This window comes from Mirounga leonina, unplaced genomic scaffold, assembly GCF_011800145.1.
Source record: "Mirounga leonina isolate KUSES-001 unplaced genomic scaffold, KU_Mleo_1.0 Mir_151, whole genome shotgun sequence".
NCBI lineage: Eukaryota > Metazoa > Chordata > Mammalia > Carnivora > Phocidae > Mirounga > Mirounga leonina.
Window position 1 is genome coordinate 32,192,678 of NW_023270377.1, and position 19,545 is coordinate 32,212,222.

Sequence of the window (19,545 nt, forward strand, 5' to 3'; positions counted from 1 at the left end):
TGACAGAGAGAGAGATAGTGAGAGCAGGAACAGAAGCAGGGGGAGTGGGAGAGGGAGAAGCAGGCCCCTCGCGGAGCAGGGAGCCCGATGCGGGACTCGATCCCAGGACCCTGGGACCATGACCCGAGCCGAAGGCAGACGCTTAACGACTGAGCCACCCAGGCGCCCTAGAAAAATAATCTTAATTCTAAAAATTCAAAACTGTGTTCAGCCATCCATCAGAATAAAAGTGAAGTGTTGTAACATCTAACTTACAGGATTATAGCAGATGACGAAAAAAAAGGTTTATATAGTAAATTATAAATATTTTGGACAGCAAATTGGGACATTTATGTTATCTTTAGCTAAATGATGAAGATAGAGGAATATGAGTGAGAAAATATTGTTCAGGAGATAAAAACCTAAAAGTAAGAATATGGGCATTTGTGTTTTTCTCTTAGCTTTTTATCTTCCAGAGAAATCTTAGAACTTAGTTAAATAACATCTACTAAGTACTCTGAGAATCTGGAAAAATTAAGTGAGATCATCACCGTTTGCAAATTAATAGAAAATAATTTGTGCTTATAAAAAAAGTCCCTTATTTGACATAAAGTGCTTTATTTAAAAAAACATGCTGAGGTTGCTGTTTAGAGATAACTATCAGTAAGGAAAGAAGCAAAGGAAGCTTTTTAAAAAAAACAATATGACTTGAAGGATACATAACATGTTATCACTAAAAGGTATATTCTAATATAATGTAAATAATAAACGCTACTCACATATCAAAGATCATATGAAAAGCTGGCAAAAAGAGAAATTATGAAAATAGGATTAGTGAAGAAACAGTTTTGAAAAAAGAGAGGTAAGCCTCAGTCTGCTCAAAAATGATAGGTTTGGCAGCAATCTTTCCTTCCACAGGGATTTGGCATGCCAAATGAATTGATTTTTCCACACAGTGTTTTAGGTCATGGGAAGAGGACTCATTTTCAGATAAAGTCACCAGGCGTTGCTTGGGAAGAGAATAAAAAGTTACTACTGGTTCAAAACTATGAATTACTTTTGAAGTTATTTTAAATAGGAAATGTAATTTTATTTGAGTCAAAGATGGCCTATTCAGAGAATGAAGGCTATAACACTATATAGTCTTAACCATCTACCTACTTAAAAATTCCATATAAGTATAGCTCTCTAAGTTTTCTGATAAAAATGTGCTTCTTAAATAAATGAATATGGAACATGAACATACATATAAAAATAAAATAAAATGAAGAAAGGCTAATATTTGACTTCATCTACTTTGTTCTATGCTCTCTTATGAACGTCCAAAAACCAGAACCAAATACGTTTATTAAAATGCCTGGAAAGAAACATTTAGGACTTGGAAGGTTAAAAGAAATGGCATTTCAAATTAGGTTTTGGTAGTTCCTTCTTTAGAGCCCTTTGAGACAATGTTTCTGCATTCTCCATAAGGAGAGAGAAAGCAAGAAATCAGGTAGCTGCTTTCTCTTGTGCAAAAATCACTGCCATAGAACTGACCTGCCAAAAGTATGGGGGTTGGGACAGAAAAATGTACTTATTATGGAAGAATGTGTGGTCTGTTAGGAAGAGAGCTTACAAGAAAGCTTATTTGTGGACTATAGACTATTGCACGTTCAAACAAAACACAAGAGAAAAGAATGTCCAACAGATAATATGTTCAGGAACAGTTCAACATATAAACTAGCTTGTGCCCAGAAATAAAACATGGATACCAGACACCACTGCAGTCAAACCTGTCTTGCTTCTGTTTTAATGACCTTTAGAAACTGGTCCAAACTGATTATCAGCAATACATTGTTTTTGCTTTTTTTCTTAAAAAAATATTTTGAGACCACTTTTGATACACACACATATAATTCTGTGGTCATAACAGACAAATATAACTTTAATGAGACTAAACAAAAGTGCAAAACTTAAAAAAAAAAAAACAAAATTAAAAAATAATGGAAGCATAAGCTAAATTTTTCTGCATAGCTGAAATCTATTTAAAGCAAGTCCTGTTGCAGGGGTGGGAGAGGGTACTGACAGGAAGATAAAGCAGTTTTTTTTAAATGTCTTCTGCACGTTTAAATGATGCAAAAAATAATTTCACTCCATAGGCTTGAAAATATTTCACAGACAGTTCATTCCTATATCTTTAGAGACCATGGTTGTGGCAGTGCCTCCTTCTGCAAGGTAAACTGCGGTGCTGGATTTGGAATGAACTGCCCTGTCACTGCCATTGTTGTTGACCTCACAGTCCAGTGGTTCAGTGGAGATGACCCAGGTGGAGGGGCGCCACCGCTTAAGAGAATAGGGAGTTTTCACACGTTTCTTAATCTTTTCACCAGATCCTGATTTGCCATCTTGTGTTGATTCACCTACTGGAAATAAAAGGACAGAAATAAACTATATATAAAGAAACTATTAAATAGTAAGAAATTAGGTCTGTAACTCAAGAACAGATCAAACTAATATCTGGAGGTATTAATAGACATTACTTGAAATTCATAATGCCAGGCAATTATTTTCTAGGCAAAACTTAACCAACTTATTTTGAGACTCTTTAGGCACAATTGTTTCCGTAACTGGTTGGCTTATTCTTTTGGGCGAGCAAAAACAGAGGAGAAAATTAAAAGTTCTCAGCTGTATTCTCAAATCCTGTGGTTGTTGGTAGTGATCCTAACTTGGCAAAATGCATTTAATCATTCTACTTAATTTTCAAAGCAGATCTAATTTTAAAGGCACCTGGCATATAATATTTTCAGAAGCATGACATAAATACTACAGTATAAATTTTCTAGTAATTTCCCCTTCCCACACCTGACTAGACATTTTATTGCTATGGAGCCCTGCTATAGGGTGTATTAACTGGTCTATAATACAAGCCACTCAAACAAGGGGATAGATTCTACTGATTTTTTTTTAAAGTAAGCTCTAGGCCTAACATGGGGCTCGAACTCAAGACGCCAAGATCAAGTTGCATACTCCACTGACTGAGCCAGCCAAGTGCCCCTCTACTGATTAATTTTTGAGAGCTGAATCCCTTCAGGCCATTTTGTAGTCCTTGACAACAACCATAAAACATGACTACTTTTTTTTCATAAAGTGCTGTCAGTCTAAAAGAGAAATCATTTTGTATAATGATGACTGTTAAAGATTTTGATGGGCTCTCCTGTCTCATGTTACAATCCCTTTGGAGCTAGAAACCAAGTATCAAGTTATTCGTCTAGGGGACCCACGGCACAATGCTATAGGCATGGAAGAGGCTCAACACATAACTCTTGGAAAAGATGACACACAAAAAAAATAAAAAACAAAACAAGAACTTCAGTTTTTTTATAATGACTTCTTCTGAATTTTCTCTGGACTTTAAAGATTTAAGGTTAGTTTGATAAAATCTAGATGTATATATAATAGATATTAATATACTCAACAACTATTTCAAAAGTTCTACTGACATCATTTTACCTGGAACTTTTAAACTCGTATTTACTTAATTTCAACCATTCACAGCAAGTACGTGAATTGCATTATGAACCAGGGGCTATGTAAGGCATGTATTAAAGTTGGTATTAAGTTCTGACTGTTGTGACAGTGACTATTTAATTATCAAGAACAACAAATTACTTTTTTTCTTTACAACAGTCTGATTACTTTTGAGGTCCAATCAAGTGGCTTATTTTATTTCCAAAAGTGGTAAAAATAACTAATTGTTAGTTGAAAACACAATTTAATTTTATCTAAGTAATTAAACGGTCCCAAAAGACAAGCAGGAGAGATTAAATGATCCCTCCACTTACACTGCAAACCGCTGCCATCAAGGATATTTGTGGCTGAAAGATCCAGAGAATTAGGCCTCTGTGCTTTTCTGGGTTTTGATGGTCCAGGATCTGCTACTGTGCTTGGAACACCCTGTGTAAGAACATCTTGCTCTGAACACGGATTACTGTTGTTGTTATTGGAATTAGTTCGGCCACCTTCCAGTGGCCGTTCCCTCCTGTCCACAAGACGATCCAGAACACCTTCATCATGGCCAGCCTGTTGCTCTCGTCTCAGTAAAGGTTCATGCTCATCAGGACTGGAATTAATATTCAGTCGGGTATCCTCACCAATGAATTGATTCTGCAGCATTTCTTGGCCCCTGTGTGCCACTGTGTTGGCTGTCTGGCCAGATGGTACTGCCCCATTAACATACTGGGTAGTGGCAGTATGGGAGTTAACACTGTGGTTTCTACCTGCCACACCATTCATGGTGACCGTCACCACATGAGGTTCTGCAGCATTGATTGTATTCATCTTGGCAACTCCAGTTTCTACTTGTTTCAAGTTTGATTTGTGCTTGCTGCCAAATTTCAGCCGGGGCTCCTTTGTTGAATTTTTGGTGTTTAAAGGCAAACTAGTAGGTCTCTTAGGAAGGTTTTGTTGCTTGGGGAGAGGATAGATCTGAGCGGGTGGAACATCAGGAATTAAACATGCTTGGCCATTTGCAGCTTGTGTGAAGTCCTGCTGTCCAGTCACTTCCACTGCAAGTTTTATGAGTGGGTAAAGCAAGCTAGAACTGGTGCTGCTCAGTGGGTCTGGTCCACTGAACTGTTTAAGAGAATGCTCCATGAGATTCTCATCAGAACTTTCCTTGAGGTTCTTATCAACTTCTTTTGGGTCCAGCTTGTTGGTCTCCAAGTCTTCTTCTGTAAGTTGTAAGCAGACAGGGGTTGGCCCAATTGGCTGTGAAACATTTGTGGCATGCAGATTTGTTTCATCTGAGTATGGCATCTCAGATATAGTGGTCATGCCAGTGCTTGGAGTGAGGCCAGTGGTGTTTGTGGTTGTTGTGTTGGTGGACAGGCTGGTGACGCTTGTTTCAGGGCTGGGAATTCGAGCTTGTGCTTGCTGCCGTTCATAGTTAATTGAGTTTCGGTTCTTTTCCCCTATAGTCAAAGGTGTGCTAGACATCGAATGCTCAGAGGAAATATTCTTCACAATGCTGTCAGTATGATGGATAGAGTCTTCAATGTATGAGGAAGAAGAATAATCTGGATAAGGGCCAATCTTTGGCACACGCCTATTGTGTGAAAGGTTGCTTAAAGAAAGAAAAAAAAGCCACATTGAGAATGTACATTTATGACAAACTGACCCTCCAAGTTTAATACCTCTGATTTTAAAGTATGAACTGTTTTTTATTTTATTCCTAACCACATTGTACTAGAGGTTATGTAAAAATTGTGATCACATAATCAAGTGTCAATTAATAACTTGCTAAATGCTAGTTTTTTAAAAAAGATTATCATTTGAGAGAGAGAGCGCACGAGAAAGAGCAAGAGCTGGGGAGAGGGGCAGAGGGAGAGAGAGAAGCAGACTCTCCATTGAGCACAGAGCCCAGTGGGGGGCTGAGAGATCATGACCTGAGCTGAAGACAGACACTTAACCGAATGAGCCACCCAGGTGCCTCTAAATGCTAGTTTTATATGAATCAAGACTACTGAAAAACTTATGTGGATCTAGATGTGATTTTCATAGATGTTCATTATTTTGGTTTATAAGAGTTAATAAAAAAATCTCCTCTATAGTTTTGTAACATTACCAAATATTTTTATCAACTGTAGGTATAGTTGCACAACCAGTTATAAAGGTGCATGAGAGGAGGAGCCATGGTATATGTTTCTTTTGCACTCCTACAATCCTAGATACATAGTGGCAACTCAATAAATACTTTACCAATTAAGTTACAATGGCCAAATGGTAAAAAGAATATAAGCTTTTAGGTTGTTCCAAAGTGCTTCCATGCTTCCATTAAGAGGCAGTTTAGAAATGGAATGTACCTTTCTGGGGGTAAATTGAGCCATATCAAAGAAAGTTCTACAGACTAACGGCAGAGTGTGACATTCAGATAAAGGAACAACAATTCAGAACTACTCTCCAACTATTAAGAGTTCTTCACTGTCATTATCACACCTTGAGAGGGATGGTTCTTGAGCATCACATGATAATATATTTAGGTTATTTAAAATAAAAGCCAGGGATAGCTTTAACTAAACAATGGGAACATTAATAGATACAAGTGTTATAGGAGAAAAGCAGCAGCTCAAGGAGAATGACAGGAGGGTGAAGAATAAAAAAGTGGTTGTATAATACTTGGAAAAGAGGTCTGGGGGGTAAGATTCAATACAATGAAACCTAGAATGGAATGACTATGGGATGAACCATAATTTAGGGGAAACTATTTAGAAGTGACTGGACATGAGAAAAAGCATGTAAAACATAGAGCTGAATGATTCAGGGGGCAAAAAATGGTCAACACAATGGAAGGTCGCATCAAGGATTCTTCTTACCATTCAAGAAAAGTTCAAAAGTACTTAGGGTAAAAGTAACTGACTTGTGAGAGAGGTACAAATAACATGCTAGAACACACAGAAAATACAGAGATCAGTGGAGAAAGAAGCAGAAGACTATCCTCAGGTATGCATAAAGTAAGAAAATTCGTATTTAGAATTGCTAGTCTTTACCTTCCTTGACTTACTGATATATAAGGAATAAGGGTTCCCATGCTGAAGCTAATTCAGTCCAAACACAAGCAGTGTAAACCCAATTTTGGGTCTATAGTTCATAACACAAACTGCTCTTAGAAATTAGAACAACAGAAAACAGCAAAAAAATTATTCAATAATCAAGTATATTTTTATCTCAATTTTCTCTGGTAATTTTTTCCTGGGTGCTTTTCTGAAAAATTTTAACATGTATTAAATAAAATGACAAATTTTGGGGAAAACTTTCCCCCAAACATGGAACAAAGAAACACAGATTACATTGTCTGAAAGTTCCAATTTTTAAGGAATTTTTTTAAAAAGCCCTTTTACTTAGAATGAAAAATCATAATTTAACAAAGAAATGTCTCATAAAGTAATATTTATGATGGGATAGAAAAATCTATGAATTGCTTTCATGTTAAAGTAGTAGTAGTATACTCTATACAAACAGCATTGGATAGGAAGCCTGAAATCTTAGTCTCCAGTAAAACAGTGGTTAGATATATAGGCAAGTTCATAGTTCTATTCTCCCTAAAGAAAAATAAAAAGATAAAAAAATAAAAAGCAAGAGAAAGAGGAATAATGGCAACAAATGATAAATGAGACAATGCATGTAGAAGTGCTTATAAACTTTTGGAACTATGAAAATGTTTTGCTTCATTATTTTAGGGAAGAAGGAGCATTAATAAAGACTAACCTTTTTTTGCTGTATCTTGAGATATTAAAAAAAAAACACAGATGCCATCTTGCACTTATACCAAACAAAAATCTCTAGTAAAAAAACAGGCATATTGAAAGAAAAATCACAATGTTAGGTTGTATGAATTAATCATTGCCCTTTTAGACTGGTTTAATAGTATTTTTTTTCTAACCTCTGTTTAGTCTCAGTTTTCAATACCGACTGATGAATGCCAAACCCCTCCAGGTCTTACCGCTCATTCTGCATAGCAGTAGACATGGGATTGACTGTTGGGCTCACAGATTTGTTTCTTTCCCATATCATCATAAGTTCAGCCATCCGTTCCTCCGCACACTGCGCAGTAAGCCGAGCCTCTGCATCCTGGTCCCAACAGTCTTCGATTGTCTCCTTGAGTGACCTCACTGCCTATAATAGTGTATATGTCAAACAGTATATCTTTTAAAAAAAAGTATTGATTTTTAGTGACATGAGGTAAAACAAAAATCAATTTTCTTTACCAATATTTTACACAGCTATAATAAAATACTTTAGACTTCAGAGATTTGTAAAGGGTCATATTTCTCAAAAGATGAGTAACAAGTGAGCAAGCAAGGTTTAACTTAACTCCTAAAGAATCAGCCATAAATGTGAGCAGTTGTAAAAAGTTATATGGTTCATCAAGGTCACAGGTTTATGTCATTGTTCACTGTTATTTCTATCAACGCCACTAATTCCACTTCAAAAATGAGTTTTGAGTTTCCTGGAATTTTGGCACCAGGCTATCTTCAATCTCTAGGTGAGTTTTTTTTTACTCCTAGTAAAGGGTACTTCATTCTAACTGTGAAGTTTAAAGGCCTGGCATTTTCTTTTCCTTTAGACTAATTTCAGTGGTAGTATCAGAAGCAGTCTATTCTGTAGTATTAATCTATATCAGCAATAAACAATATAGTCTCCCTTTTGGGGAAAGCTGGTTTGAACTCCCTTTTAAAAAACAGATTTCATAAACTGTCATCCAGAATCCTTTCAGACTTGTTTTTCGGATTTGTGTTTATTAAGCTCCAAAGCTTTTTACTTGCTGATATTCACAGTTCTTGCACCTTTAAACGTTTTCAAAAAAATTAAGGTGAGGACTGCCAGATCTAACAAATAATGTATAACAGCACTTAATTTTAACGTTTCAGATAACTGGCAAATCATTTTTAGTATGTATTCCACGCAATGCTGAATCTGAGCATTTTATCTCACAAGCCCATTTTAAGCTAAAGTCCTTGTTAGCTTTCTTGGCAATATTTTTACTGCTTTCCTAATAATTTGTGTTCTCTAACAAACAAACCTTAACCTGTAGGAAATTTGATGGTGTTTGTTGTGGGCATTATGCTAAATGAACACCTGCACGAAGGCCCATGTGGGCCCATGTGGGCCCATGTGGGGCTCGATCCCACAAACCTGAGATCATGACCTGAGCTGAAATCAAGAGTCAGATGTTTAGGTCCCATATTGAACTCGAGTTGGAAGAGGCGAGTCCAGTCTCAAAATGGAGGGCCATAATCAAAGGAACCAGAGCAGTTGAGAAAACTGTTTATTGGTGGTTTGAGCTTTGAAACTACAGATGATAGTTTAAGAGAACATTTTGAAAAATGGGGTACACTTACAGATTATGTGGTGATGAGAGACCCCCCAAACAAAACGTTCCAGGGGTTTTGGTTTTGTGACTTACTCTTGTGTTGAAGAGATGGATGCAGCAATGTGTGCCCAACCACACAAGGTTGATGGGCGTGTAGTGGAACCAAAGAGAGCTGTTTCTAGAGCTGTGAAGAAAATTTTTGTTGGTGGTATTAAAGAAGATACAGAAGAATATAATTTGAGAGACTACTTTGAAAAGTATGGCAAGATAACTCCATAGAAGTTATGGAAGACAGGCAGAGTGGAAAAAAGAGAGGATTTGCTTTTGTAACTTTTGATGATCATGATACAGTTGATAAAATTGTTGTTCAGAAATACCACACTATTAATGGGCATAATTGTAAAGTGAAAAAAGCCCTTTCTAAACAAGAAATGCAGTCTAGTGGATCACAAAGAGGTCGTGGAGGTGGATCTGGCAACTTCATGGGTCATGGAGGAAACTTTGGAGGTGGTGGTAACTTTGGCCGTGGTGGAAACTTCGGTGGAAGAGGAGGCTATGGTGGCAGAGGTGGTGGCAGCAGAGGCAGTTATGGAGGAGGTGATGGTGGATATAATGGATTTGGAGGTGATGGTGGCAAGTATGGTGGTGGTCCTGGTTATCGTAATAGAGGAGGCTATGGTGGTGGTGGACCAGGATATGGAAACCAAGGAGGCAGATGTGGAGGTAGTGGTGGAGGGTATGATGGTTACAATGAAGGAGGAAATTTTGGAGGTGGTAACTATGGTGGTGGTGGGCACTATAATGATTTTGGAAATTATAGTGGACAACAGCAATCAAATTATCAACCCATGAAAGGGGGCAATTTTGGTGGAAGAAGCTCAGGCAGTCCCTATAGTGGTGGTTATGGATCTGGTGGTGGAAGTGATGGATATGGTAGCAGAAGGTTCTAAAAAAAATTCAGAAGAAAAGGGCTTCAGTTCTTAGCAGGAGAGCAAGGAGTTGTCAGGAAAGCTGCAGGTTACTTTGAGACAGTCATCCCAAATGCATTAGAGGAACTGTAAAAATCTGCCACAGAAGGAAGGATGATGATCCATAGTCAGAAAAGTTACTGCAGCTTAAACAGGAAACCCTTCTTGTTCAGGACTGTCATAGCCACAGTTTGCAAAAAGTGCAGCTATTGATTAAGGCAATGTAGTGTCAATTAGATGTACATTCCTGAGGTCTTTTATCTGTTGTAGCTTTGTCTTTGTCTTTTTATTTTCATGACATCAGGTATATTGCCCTGTAAATTGTGGTAGTGGTACCAGGAATAAAAAATTAGGGAATTTTTAACTTTTCAAAAAAAAAGAGTCAGATGTTTAACCAACTGAGTCACCCAGGGGACCCAGCCAGTTACGTTTTAGAAACTCAATTTAACTGATGTTTCTTCATGGTTAGATTCAAGGTTTGAAACTTTGGCAGAAAAATCACAGAAGAGATGCTGTGTTCTTCTTTTTTCTTTCTTTTATTTTTTTTAAAGATTTTATTTATTTATTTGTCAGAGAGAGAGAGCACAAGCAGGGGAATGGCAGGCAGAGGGAGAAGCAGGCTCCCCGCTGAGCAAGGAGCATGATACGGAACTCGATCCCAGGACCGTAGGATCATGACCTGAGCCATGACACTTAACCAACTGAGCCACCCAGGCATCCCTCGAGATGTTGTGTTCTTCTCATTGTATCTTATCATGTGGTTCATAATTTTGATCTGTCTCATTACTAGTGAAGTTAACCTTGATCACATGTCTGAGTTGGTGCCTGCCAGGTTTCTCTACTGTAAAGTTCCATTTTTCCCTTTTATATTCAATTAATGTTTGTTGTTGTTGTTTTTAAGACTTTAATCAGTGTTTTTGGGGTGGAGGGAATACTTAAAATCTCTGTAAATATATTATTCTCTATTCACCTTTTCACCCACTGGTTTTAACATCACTTGATGTTTCTTGGCTGAATTTCTGCGATGCTTGCTAGTAACAAGACATTTAAAAAATGATAGTAAATGCGTAATAGAAATATGGACAAAAGGCACATAAACAAGAAGTGCAAATTCCTGATAAAATATGCAAAGATGATTAATCTTACTATGTTGAGGCAGTATAGTATAGCAGTTAAGAATATTAGTTCCAGGGGTGCCTGGGTTGCTCAGATGGTTAAGCGTCTGCCTTCGGCTCAGGTCATGATCCCAGGGTCCTGGGATCGAGTCCCGCATCGGGCTCTCTGCTCCTTGGGAGCCTGCTTCTCCCTCTGCCTCTCTCTCTCTCTGTCTCTCATGAATAAATAAATAAAAATCTTAAAAAAAAAAAAAAAGAATATTAGTTCCAGGGGCACCTGGGTGGCTCAGTCATTAAGCGTCTGCCTTCGGCTCAGGTCATGGTCCCAGGGTCCTGGGATCGAGCCCCGCATTGGGCTCCCTGCTCCGCAGGAGGCCTGCTTCTCTCTCTCCCACTACCCGTGCTTGTGTTCTCTCTCTTGCCCTCTCTGTCAAATAAATAAATAAAATCTTAAAAAAAAAAAAAAAAAAAAGAACCTGGCCTCAAATCTTGGCTCTACTACTTACTAGCTGCAAATTAAAACAAGATCCATTCCTACCTATCACATTAAGAAAGATAAAAATATTTTTATAATACAAAGTGTTGGTGATGGGAAAGCAGGCACTTATATACTGTTGTCGGGAGTGTCCTCAATTTGGAGGTAATCTGTCAATAACAAATCATAAATGTATTTGCGTTTTGAGTCAGCAATACTACTTCCAGGAATTTATTCCTCAAATACACTTATATGTTTGTAGAAAAATGCGTGTATAAGATATTCACTGCAGTATCATTTATAATAGCAAAAGCTGGGAACTACCCACATGTCCTCTAATAGGGATCTGGCTAAAAACTTGCAATATAATGGATACTCTGCAGAATGAAAAGAATTAGGAAGATGTATATGTTCCCAGTTGCTAAGTAAAAATTGTAAGGTAAGTGGATGTAGTAATTCCCATCTATATATTAGAAAAGGATATAAAAACATATAGTCATGTAATCCATAGAAATTTCTGAAGTCTACAGAAGGAACGTAAGAGTGGTTGTTTCTTTGGAGGGCCTTTTAGATGTCTGGGCATGGCATATTTTTTGTATTGCTAAAAATAATTTATTGTTTGAACTCTTTGTTTGAATTTTGACATGTATTTAATGAATTTTTTGAATAGGTAATATATGTATGTGTCAATAAATTCAAAATGTCAAAAAGAGAATACAATTTCCCTTCCATTCCTATTCACGAACCATCCATTTTCCCAGTCTAAAGGCAACCAATGTTACCAATTTCTTGGGTATTCTTTCAGAGAAACTTTATTACTTTTTAATTCAGACATATACCCATCATATACCACACATACAGATTTATAGTTTTATTCATGCTTTTTTTTTAAGATTTTATTTATTTGACAGAGAGAGACACAGCGAGAGAGGGAACACAAGCAGGGGGAGTGGAGGAGGGAGAAGCAGACTTCCTGCCAAGCAGGGAGCCCGATGCAGGGCTCGATCCCAGGACCCTGGGACCATGACCTGAGCCAAAGGCAGACGCTTAATGACTGAGCCACCCAGGCGCCCCAGTTTCATTCATGTTCTTAATTACTAAACATGAAGTGCAACACAATGAAGTGCATACACTGAAATCTTCCTAAAGCAAAGATTTGGATGTCTTTCCACACAAAACTGAAAGAGACCCTTCCTTTCCAAAACAGAGCACTATCTATTGCAGAGTACCATTCACCAACTGCCCAGAAGAGCTCAGAAATACCAAATCCAAGCAGCTAAAAATGGTATATTGGCTGTTTTCTGTATCTGGAGGAGAGAGAAGACACTGAATGAGGCTGTATTTGTTACTTTTCATTATATAGTTGGAAAATAATTTGTAAAAACACTTTTTCAAAAAGAGATCCTACCTCCACCCCATTCCCACCCCTGCCAAAATAAGACATTCACCAAGGCACTGTCCTAGATGATGAATAAAATTTGGTAAACAGAAACCCTAGTCCCTACCTCTAAGAAGTTTCTATTTTTAAAACAGCATCATTGTTGATGCATAATAGTTAACAACTGTTGAGTTCTTACTATGTACTAGACTGTGTTCTAACTCATTTAATTCTTATTTGAAGTACTATTGTCATCCCCACTTTTTATATGCAGGAAAAGAGGCCCAGAGGAGAAATTAGGGCACATAGCTAATAAGTAGCAAAGCTAAGATCAAAGCTCAGGCAGCACAGCTCCACAGTTTATACATTATCCTATGATGATTGCCTCTAAACTATGCTGATAGAACACAGCCAGTTCCTAGTGGATAAATGGGTTCTATTATAAAAGTTGTAATTTGATTTTTTTTTTTGAGAAAAATCTATTATAAGTTCAAAGTTAAAATAATGGTTACTAAATCATTTACACAAGATTTAGAAGTAAATTAATATGAAATAGGGAAAAGGAAAAATTAGAAAAATAGCTGAGAATTTAAAGAGGTTGACTATACATGGGATTCTAAGGGTCCTAAAAATAATGATTTGGTCGTAGAAAGTTGATCTAAAAGTAAAGCAATGCTGAATATCCCAGAATAAGTAAAAAAGTAGATAAGAGAAGATTAAGGAAATAAACTGTATAGAAAGAGGAAGATTAAGTGACCAACTGGGCATTAAAGTCTTTAAACAAAATTAAGAAAGCATTTGACAATTTTGATGAAATGGACAAATTCCTTCAAAGACATAAACTGTCAAAGCTCACTTAAGAAAAAATAGATGACTTGAAGAGTTCTTGTATCTATAAAATTTGTAGTTTAAAACTTTCCCACAAAGAAAAATCCAGGCCCAGATAGCTTCACTACTGAATTCTACCAAACATTCAAGAAGAAGATAATGCCAGTTCTACCCAGAAAATCAAAGAGGGAAGGATATTTCCCAACTCACTGTATGAGGACATTAGTGAAGATGGCAGAGGAAGGAGACCAGGGGACGTTCTTCCACAGAAGTACCAAAAATCCTGGTAACAATACTGTCAATCAATCTTACTGAAGCTCTGGAAGTTAGTCAAATGTTTAGAGCAACTAAGTAGAATATGAAGACTGCAGTCTGTGTTCTCCATGTAGGTACCTGGTCCAGAGGGAGTAAAATATTGTTCCCAAGGAATTATGTTGTCTGTTTTGACATGTCTATGAATTTCCTGAAGAACCAAAGAAAGGGGTCTGTCTTTATTCTGCCTAACTCAGAACTCTCAGAAAACAGAAGTAGGTAAGACTAAGTGGAGAACATTCCTTGAAATCACTGAAAGCCAAATGAACAAGTGTTACAGCCTGGGACAAAATACAAAAATTGAACCACACAACAAAAATTGAAAGTGAGGGAGGAAAAACTGGGGTGTGAAACACTTTAGGGAATGAGGGTTTTGAAAAACTCCTGCATATACCAGGAAACCTAGAAAAGCCATGCACACGTCCAGGCAGGATGCATGCTCAGAGCAGACCATAAGCTTTCATAGCTGGCTGGTCTTTAGGCTCAGCGCTAGCAGAAAGTAAAGGCTAACACAGAATCTTAAAGGGTCTGGATAAATGTTAAAGGAGGGCCCCAACACAAAGCCAAACTGCAAAGGCCTAGAGAGTATGTTCTTATCTTATCTTTTCTTTTTTTCTTTTGTTTTCTTTTTGCCCATCAGGATATTCAAAATCCCCAGTCTTAAAAAATTACAAAGCATGCAAAAAATGCAAGAATGTATGCCCCATTCACAGGAAAAAAGAAACTGAAGAAACTGTCCCTCAGGAAATAAAGATACTGGAGTTACTAGAAAAAGAGTTGAAATATGCTCAAAAGATGAAGGAAACCATGGACAAAGAATTAAAGGAACTAGGAAAGCAACTTCTCATCAACTGGAGAATAGCAATAAAGAGAGAAAAATTATAAAAAGGAGCCAGAAAGACATTTTGGAGCTTAAAAGTACAAAAACTGAAATGAAAAATTCACTACAGTGATTCACAGCAGATATGAACAGGGAGAAGAATTAGTGAACCTGGGGCGCCTGGGTGGCTCAGTTGGTTAAGTGACTGCCTTCGGCTCAGGTCATGATCCTGGAGTCCCGGGATCGAGTCCCGCATTGGGCTCCCTGCTCAGTAGGGAGTCTGCTTCTCCCTCTGACCCTCCTCCCTCTCATGCTCTCTGTCTCTCATTCTCTCTCAAATAAATAAATAAAATCTTTAAAAAAAAAAAAAAAAGAATTAGTGAACCTGAAGATTAAAAAAATTATGTAGTCTGAGGAACAGAAACAAAAAAAATGAAGAAAGATAAACAGAGCCTAAAAGACTTGTGAGGTGTCATCAATCATACCAAAATATACAGAATGGGAACCCCAGAAGAAGATGAAAGAAAAAGGGGCAGAAAGAATATTTGAAGAGATAATGGTTTAGAACTTTCTAAATTTAATAATAGAAAGAATCTACACATCCAAGAAACTCAATAAACTCTAAGTAGGATATACTCAAAAGGTTCTATCCCGAAACATACTGTAATCAAAATATAAAAATCCAAAGATGAAGAGAGAATCTTGACAGCAGCAAGAGAGATGTGACTTGAAATGTACAAGGGATCCTAAATAAAAGTTAATAGCCAGGGACGCCTGGGTGGCTCAGTCGGTTAAGCAGCTGCCTTTGGCTCAGGTCATGATCTCAGGGTCCTGGGATCGAGTCCCGCATCAGGCTCCCTGCTCAGTGGGGAGCCTGCTTCTCCCTCTCCCTCTGCTTGTGCTCTCTCTGTCAAATAAATAAAATCTTAAAAAAAAAAGTCGATAGCCAATTTCTCATCAGAAACCATGAAAGCCAGAGGCAGGGGTGTGATATATTTAAAGCGCTGAAAGAAAACACGTGTTAACCAAGAATTCTATTATCAAACAAAATTATCCTTCAATAATGAAGAAATTAAGACATTCCTAGATAAACAACAGCTGCGGGGGGGGGGGGGGGTTGTTGCTAGCAGATCTGCCCTATGAGAAATGCCAAAGGAGATCATTCAGGCTCAAGTGAAAGGGCACTAGACAATAACTTGAAGCCATATGAAGAAATGAAGAACACTGGTAAAATAAACTACACATAGGTAAATATAAAAGCCAGTACTAGGGTATTTTTGGTTTGTGACCCTTCTTTTTTTTCAATACAAGAGAAAAATGCATAAAACAATAATTATAAATCTATATTAACATGATTCAGTATTACTAAGATGTCAATTATTTTCAAATTGGTTTACAGATTTAATTCAATTCTAATAAAAATCCCAACAGGCTCAATGTAGAAATTGAAAAGCTGATTATAAAATTCATGTAGAAATGTAAAGAACCTAGAATAGCCAAAACACTGTGAAAAGAACAAAGGTGGAGGACTAATGTTTCAAGACATAGTATAATGCTAAAGTAATCAAGATTGTGGTACTGGCATTGAGATAGACATATAGGTCAATGAAACAGAATAAAGAGTCCAGATACAGACCCACATACATATGGACAATTAATTTTTGATAAAGATAAAAAAGCAATTAATTAAATGGAGAAAAAGTAGTCTCTAAAAATAAATTATGCTGGTACAATTAGATATCCATATGCAGAAAAATGAATATTGATCCATACCTCACACATATGCAAAAAATCTAAAAAATAAGACACACAACAACCTCAAAATGGGTCACAGACCTATACAATTTCTAGAAGAAAACACAGAAGATAATTTTTGTGACCTTGGGTTACACAAGGATTTCTAAAATATGAAACCAAAAATACATCCATGAAAGAAAAAAATGATAAATTGGACTGTTTGGTACTTTCTCAAAAAGTTATGCAGACATGTACTACATGATTCACCCATTCTACTCTTAGGTATTTACTCAAGAGAATGAAAGCATATGTCCACACAAAGACTTGGACATGAATGTTCACAAGAGCTTTATTTCTGGTAACCAAAAACTGGAAACAATCCAAATATCCATCATCAAGTGAATGGGTAAACAAATTGTAGCATATTCACTCAAAGGAATGCTACTGAGCAATAAAAAGGAATAAACTGGCTCGCCTGGGTGGCTCAGTCACTAAGCATCTGCTTTCGGCTCAGGTCGTGATCCCAGGGTCCTGGGATGGAGCCCCACATTGGGCTCCCTGCTCCACAGGAAGTCTGCTTCTCCCTCTCCCACTCCCCCTGCTTGTGTTCCCTCTCTCGCTGTCTCTCTGTCAAATAAATAAATAAAATCTTAAAAAAAAAAAAAAGAATAAACTATTGACATACAGATCAACATGAATGAATCTGAAAATGATTAAACTATCTGAAAGAAGCCAGATAAAAACAGTACACACTGTATGATTCCATTTATATAAAATTCTAGAAAAGGTATACAAATCACTAGTGACAGAAAGCAGATCAGTAGTTGCCTGGGATTCATGGAGAATAGAGAGAGGCAGGAAGGAGAAACTATAAAAGGACACAAGAGAAATTTGGGGGGTAAGTGAAATGTTCAAAATTACGATTGTGGTGATGGTTTTATGGGTATATACACATGCCAAAACTTAACAAATTGTGTATCATAATATGCGCAATTTAATCCATATCAATTATATCTCTTTTAAATATTAAAGTTTTTTGAGGGGAGAAAATAAGATTAGCGAAGAATATAAATATTCAGGCAAAATCAGATGAGTGCTTCAACAAGGGACTCTAACTGCAAATATATAATGATATCCAACATTTGGGTAAATAAGATAAAGGGGATATCGTTACTTACACTGATGAAGAAAGAGAAGCAGAAGAAATAAAACGGGAAAAAAGACAGGAAATTTTAAAAATCTTTCCTCTGTAATGACAGGAAAATGGAAGTGGGGGCTCATGGATGGGTCATGAAATGAGCTTAGTGGGTTGGGAACCAACATTTAAAACAAACAACTACACCAGTCTCTCCAAAGTGAAATACTCTATAGACTAGAAGAGCAAATAAGAAAACACAGAGTACATAGTGAGGTTAAGTATTATTCTAAAGACACTCTATCATGATGTGAACTTGCATTTCCTAATGTAGGCTGTATGAGAAAAGAAGTATGGAAAATGTTGAATTCTAGACCACAGCAAGCTTGCTAATTTGTCAAGAAGAGAAATATAAAGAATGAAATAAATGTGAAAAGAAGAACGGATAGCTTTTGGAAAATATAGGACATTTTAGAAGACTGGATTTAATGGGTGGAGAAAGAAGAGACTAGAGGAGGAAAAAAAACAACTGAGAAAGTTTCAAACTTTTACATGACAATATATTAAGATAAGACTGTTGAGCAAGAGAGGTTATACAGAACTAAGACTAAGGATTAAAGATAAATCAGACAAATGATTTCAAGAGGGGAAAGAGAACAAGGCAGTATTCAAGACAGATTAAGAAATGGAAGATAAGAATTTGGAAAAGGGGGACAGCTGGGTGGCTCAGTTGGTTAAGTGTCTGCCTTCAGCTCAGGTCATGAGTCCTGGGATCAACCCCACATCGGGCTCCTTGCTCAGCTGGGAGCTTGCTTCTCCCTCTGCCTGCTGCTCCCACTGCTTGTGCTCTCTCTCTGACAAACAAATAAATAAAATCTTAAAAATAATTTGGAAAATAATGAAAAATATGAAGAATGGTGGTGTAGTTGAACAAATTATACCTGAAAGTTTTACATGTGAGACAAAAAGCTATTATATTTTATTTTAAAATTTACTTATTTGAGAGTGGGGAGGGTGGGGCCACATGGGTGGGCAGAGGGACAGGGAGAGAGAACTCTAAGCAGACTCCATGCTGAGCATGGGCCCCCAACACAGGGCTCGATCTCATGACCCTGAGATCACAACCTGAGCTGAAACCAAGAGTTGGACACCTAATTGACTGCACCACCCAGGCATCCTGGGAAAAAACTATTTTAATAATAAACTTTGTCTATAATTTTTTGTTATTCCAATTTAAACTGTGTGTATGTGTATGTAATTGTTACAACAGTTCATTTTTACTATAAATTCTGAAAGTACGGGGGGAAAAAAGAAAAAGTTTTTCATGAATCCAATATTCAGAGATAACTATGGTTAACATTTTCATGTATTTTCCTCATAACTATGGTTAACATTTTCATGTATTCTTCCCCCTTTTATTGACTGATCTATGTTTTTGAACCCCTGGCAATCTTTTTAAAATATTTTATTTATTTATTTGACAGACAGCACAAGCAGGGGGAGCAGCAGGCAGAAGGAAAGGGAGAAGCAGGCTCCCCCCTAAGCAGGGAGCCCAATGTGGGGCTCAATCCCAGGACCCCAGGATCATGACCTGAGTTGAAGGCAGACACTTACCTGACTGAGCCACCCAGGTGCCCTCCCTAGCAGTTTTTAAAAACTAGTCTTTACACTCATTTATATTTGGAAGATCTTTGAGTTTTGTTATTATAAAAATGTTTTTTAATTTCAATGCAATTATGAAGCAAAAATATTTTCTTTTAGACATAGGTGTATTTCTTTTTATATACTATGCATTTGCTATACACCTCTCTAGTATTGGATTGTCTTTACAGAGAAGCAGTTCTATTGACTACAGCACATTAGATTTAAATGGATTCACTGGAAGTAAACCAAGTATCACTTATCCCCTACTTAACAACCTACTCTAAATTGGAAGCAAAAAGTTTTCAG

The 19,545-nt window shown here is 37.1% G+C and overlaps 1 protein-coding gene and 1 pseudogene across 1 annotated transcript in view; one reads left to right on the forward strand and one right to left on the reverse strand.

The window, feature by feature from the left end:
• Positions 1 to 306: 306 nt before the first annotated feature.
• BMPR2 (bone morphogenetic protein receptor type 2) overlaps positions 307 to 19,545 on the reverse strand; it is a 183,835-nt gene continuing 164,596 nt past the window's right edge. Inside the window, exons 11-13 of the mRNA XM_035007356.1 lie at positions 7,457 to 7,629; positions 3,801 to 5,080; positions 307 to 2,381 (exon numbers count right to left, since the gene is read on the reverse strand). Coding sequence (XP_034863247.1) covers positions 2,131 to 2,381; positions 3,801 to 5,080; positions 7,457 to 7,629 — 1,704 coding nt within the window. The 3' untranslated portion in view covers positions 307 to 2,130. The remainder of the gene's footprint in view (positions 2,382 to 3,800; positions 5,081 to 7,456; positions 7,630 to 19,545) is intronic.
• LOC118012137 lies at positions 8,752 to 9,777 on the forward strand (annotated as a pseudogene).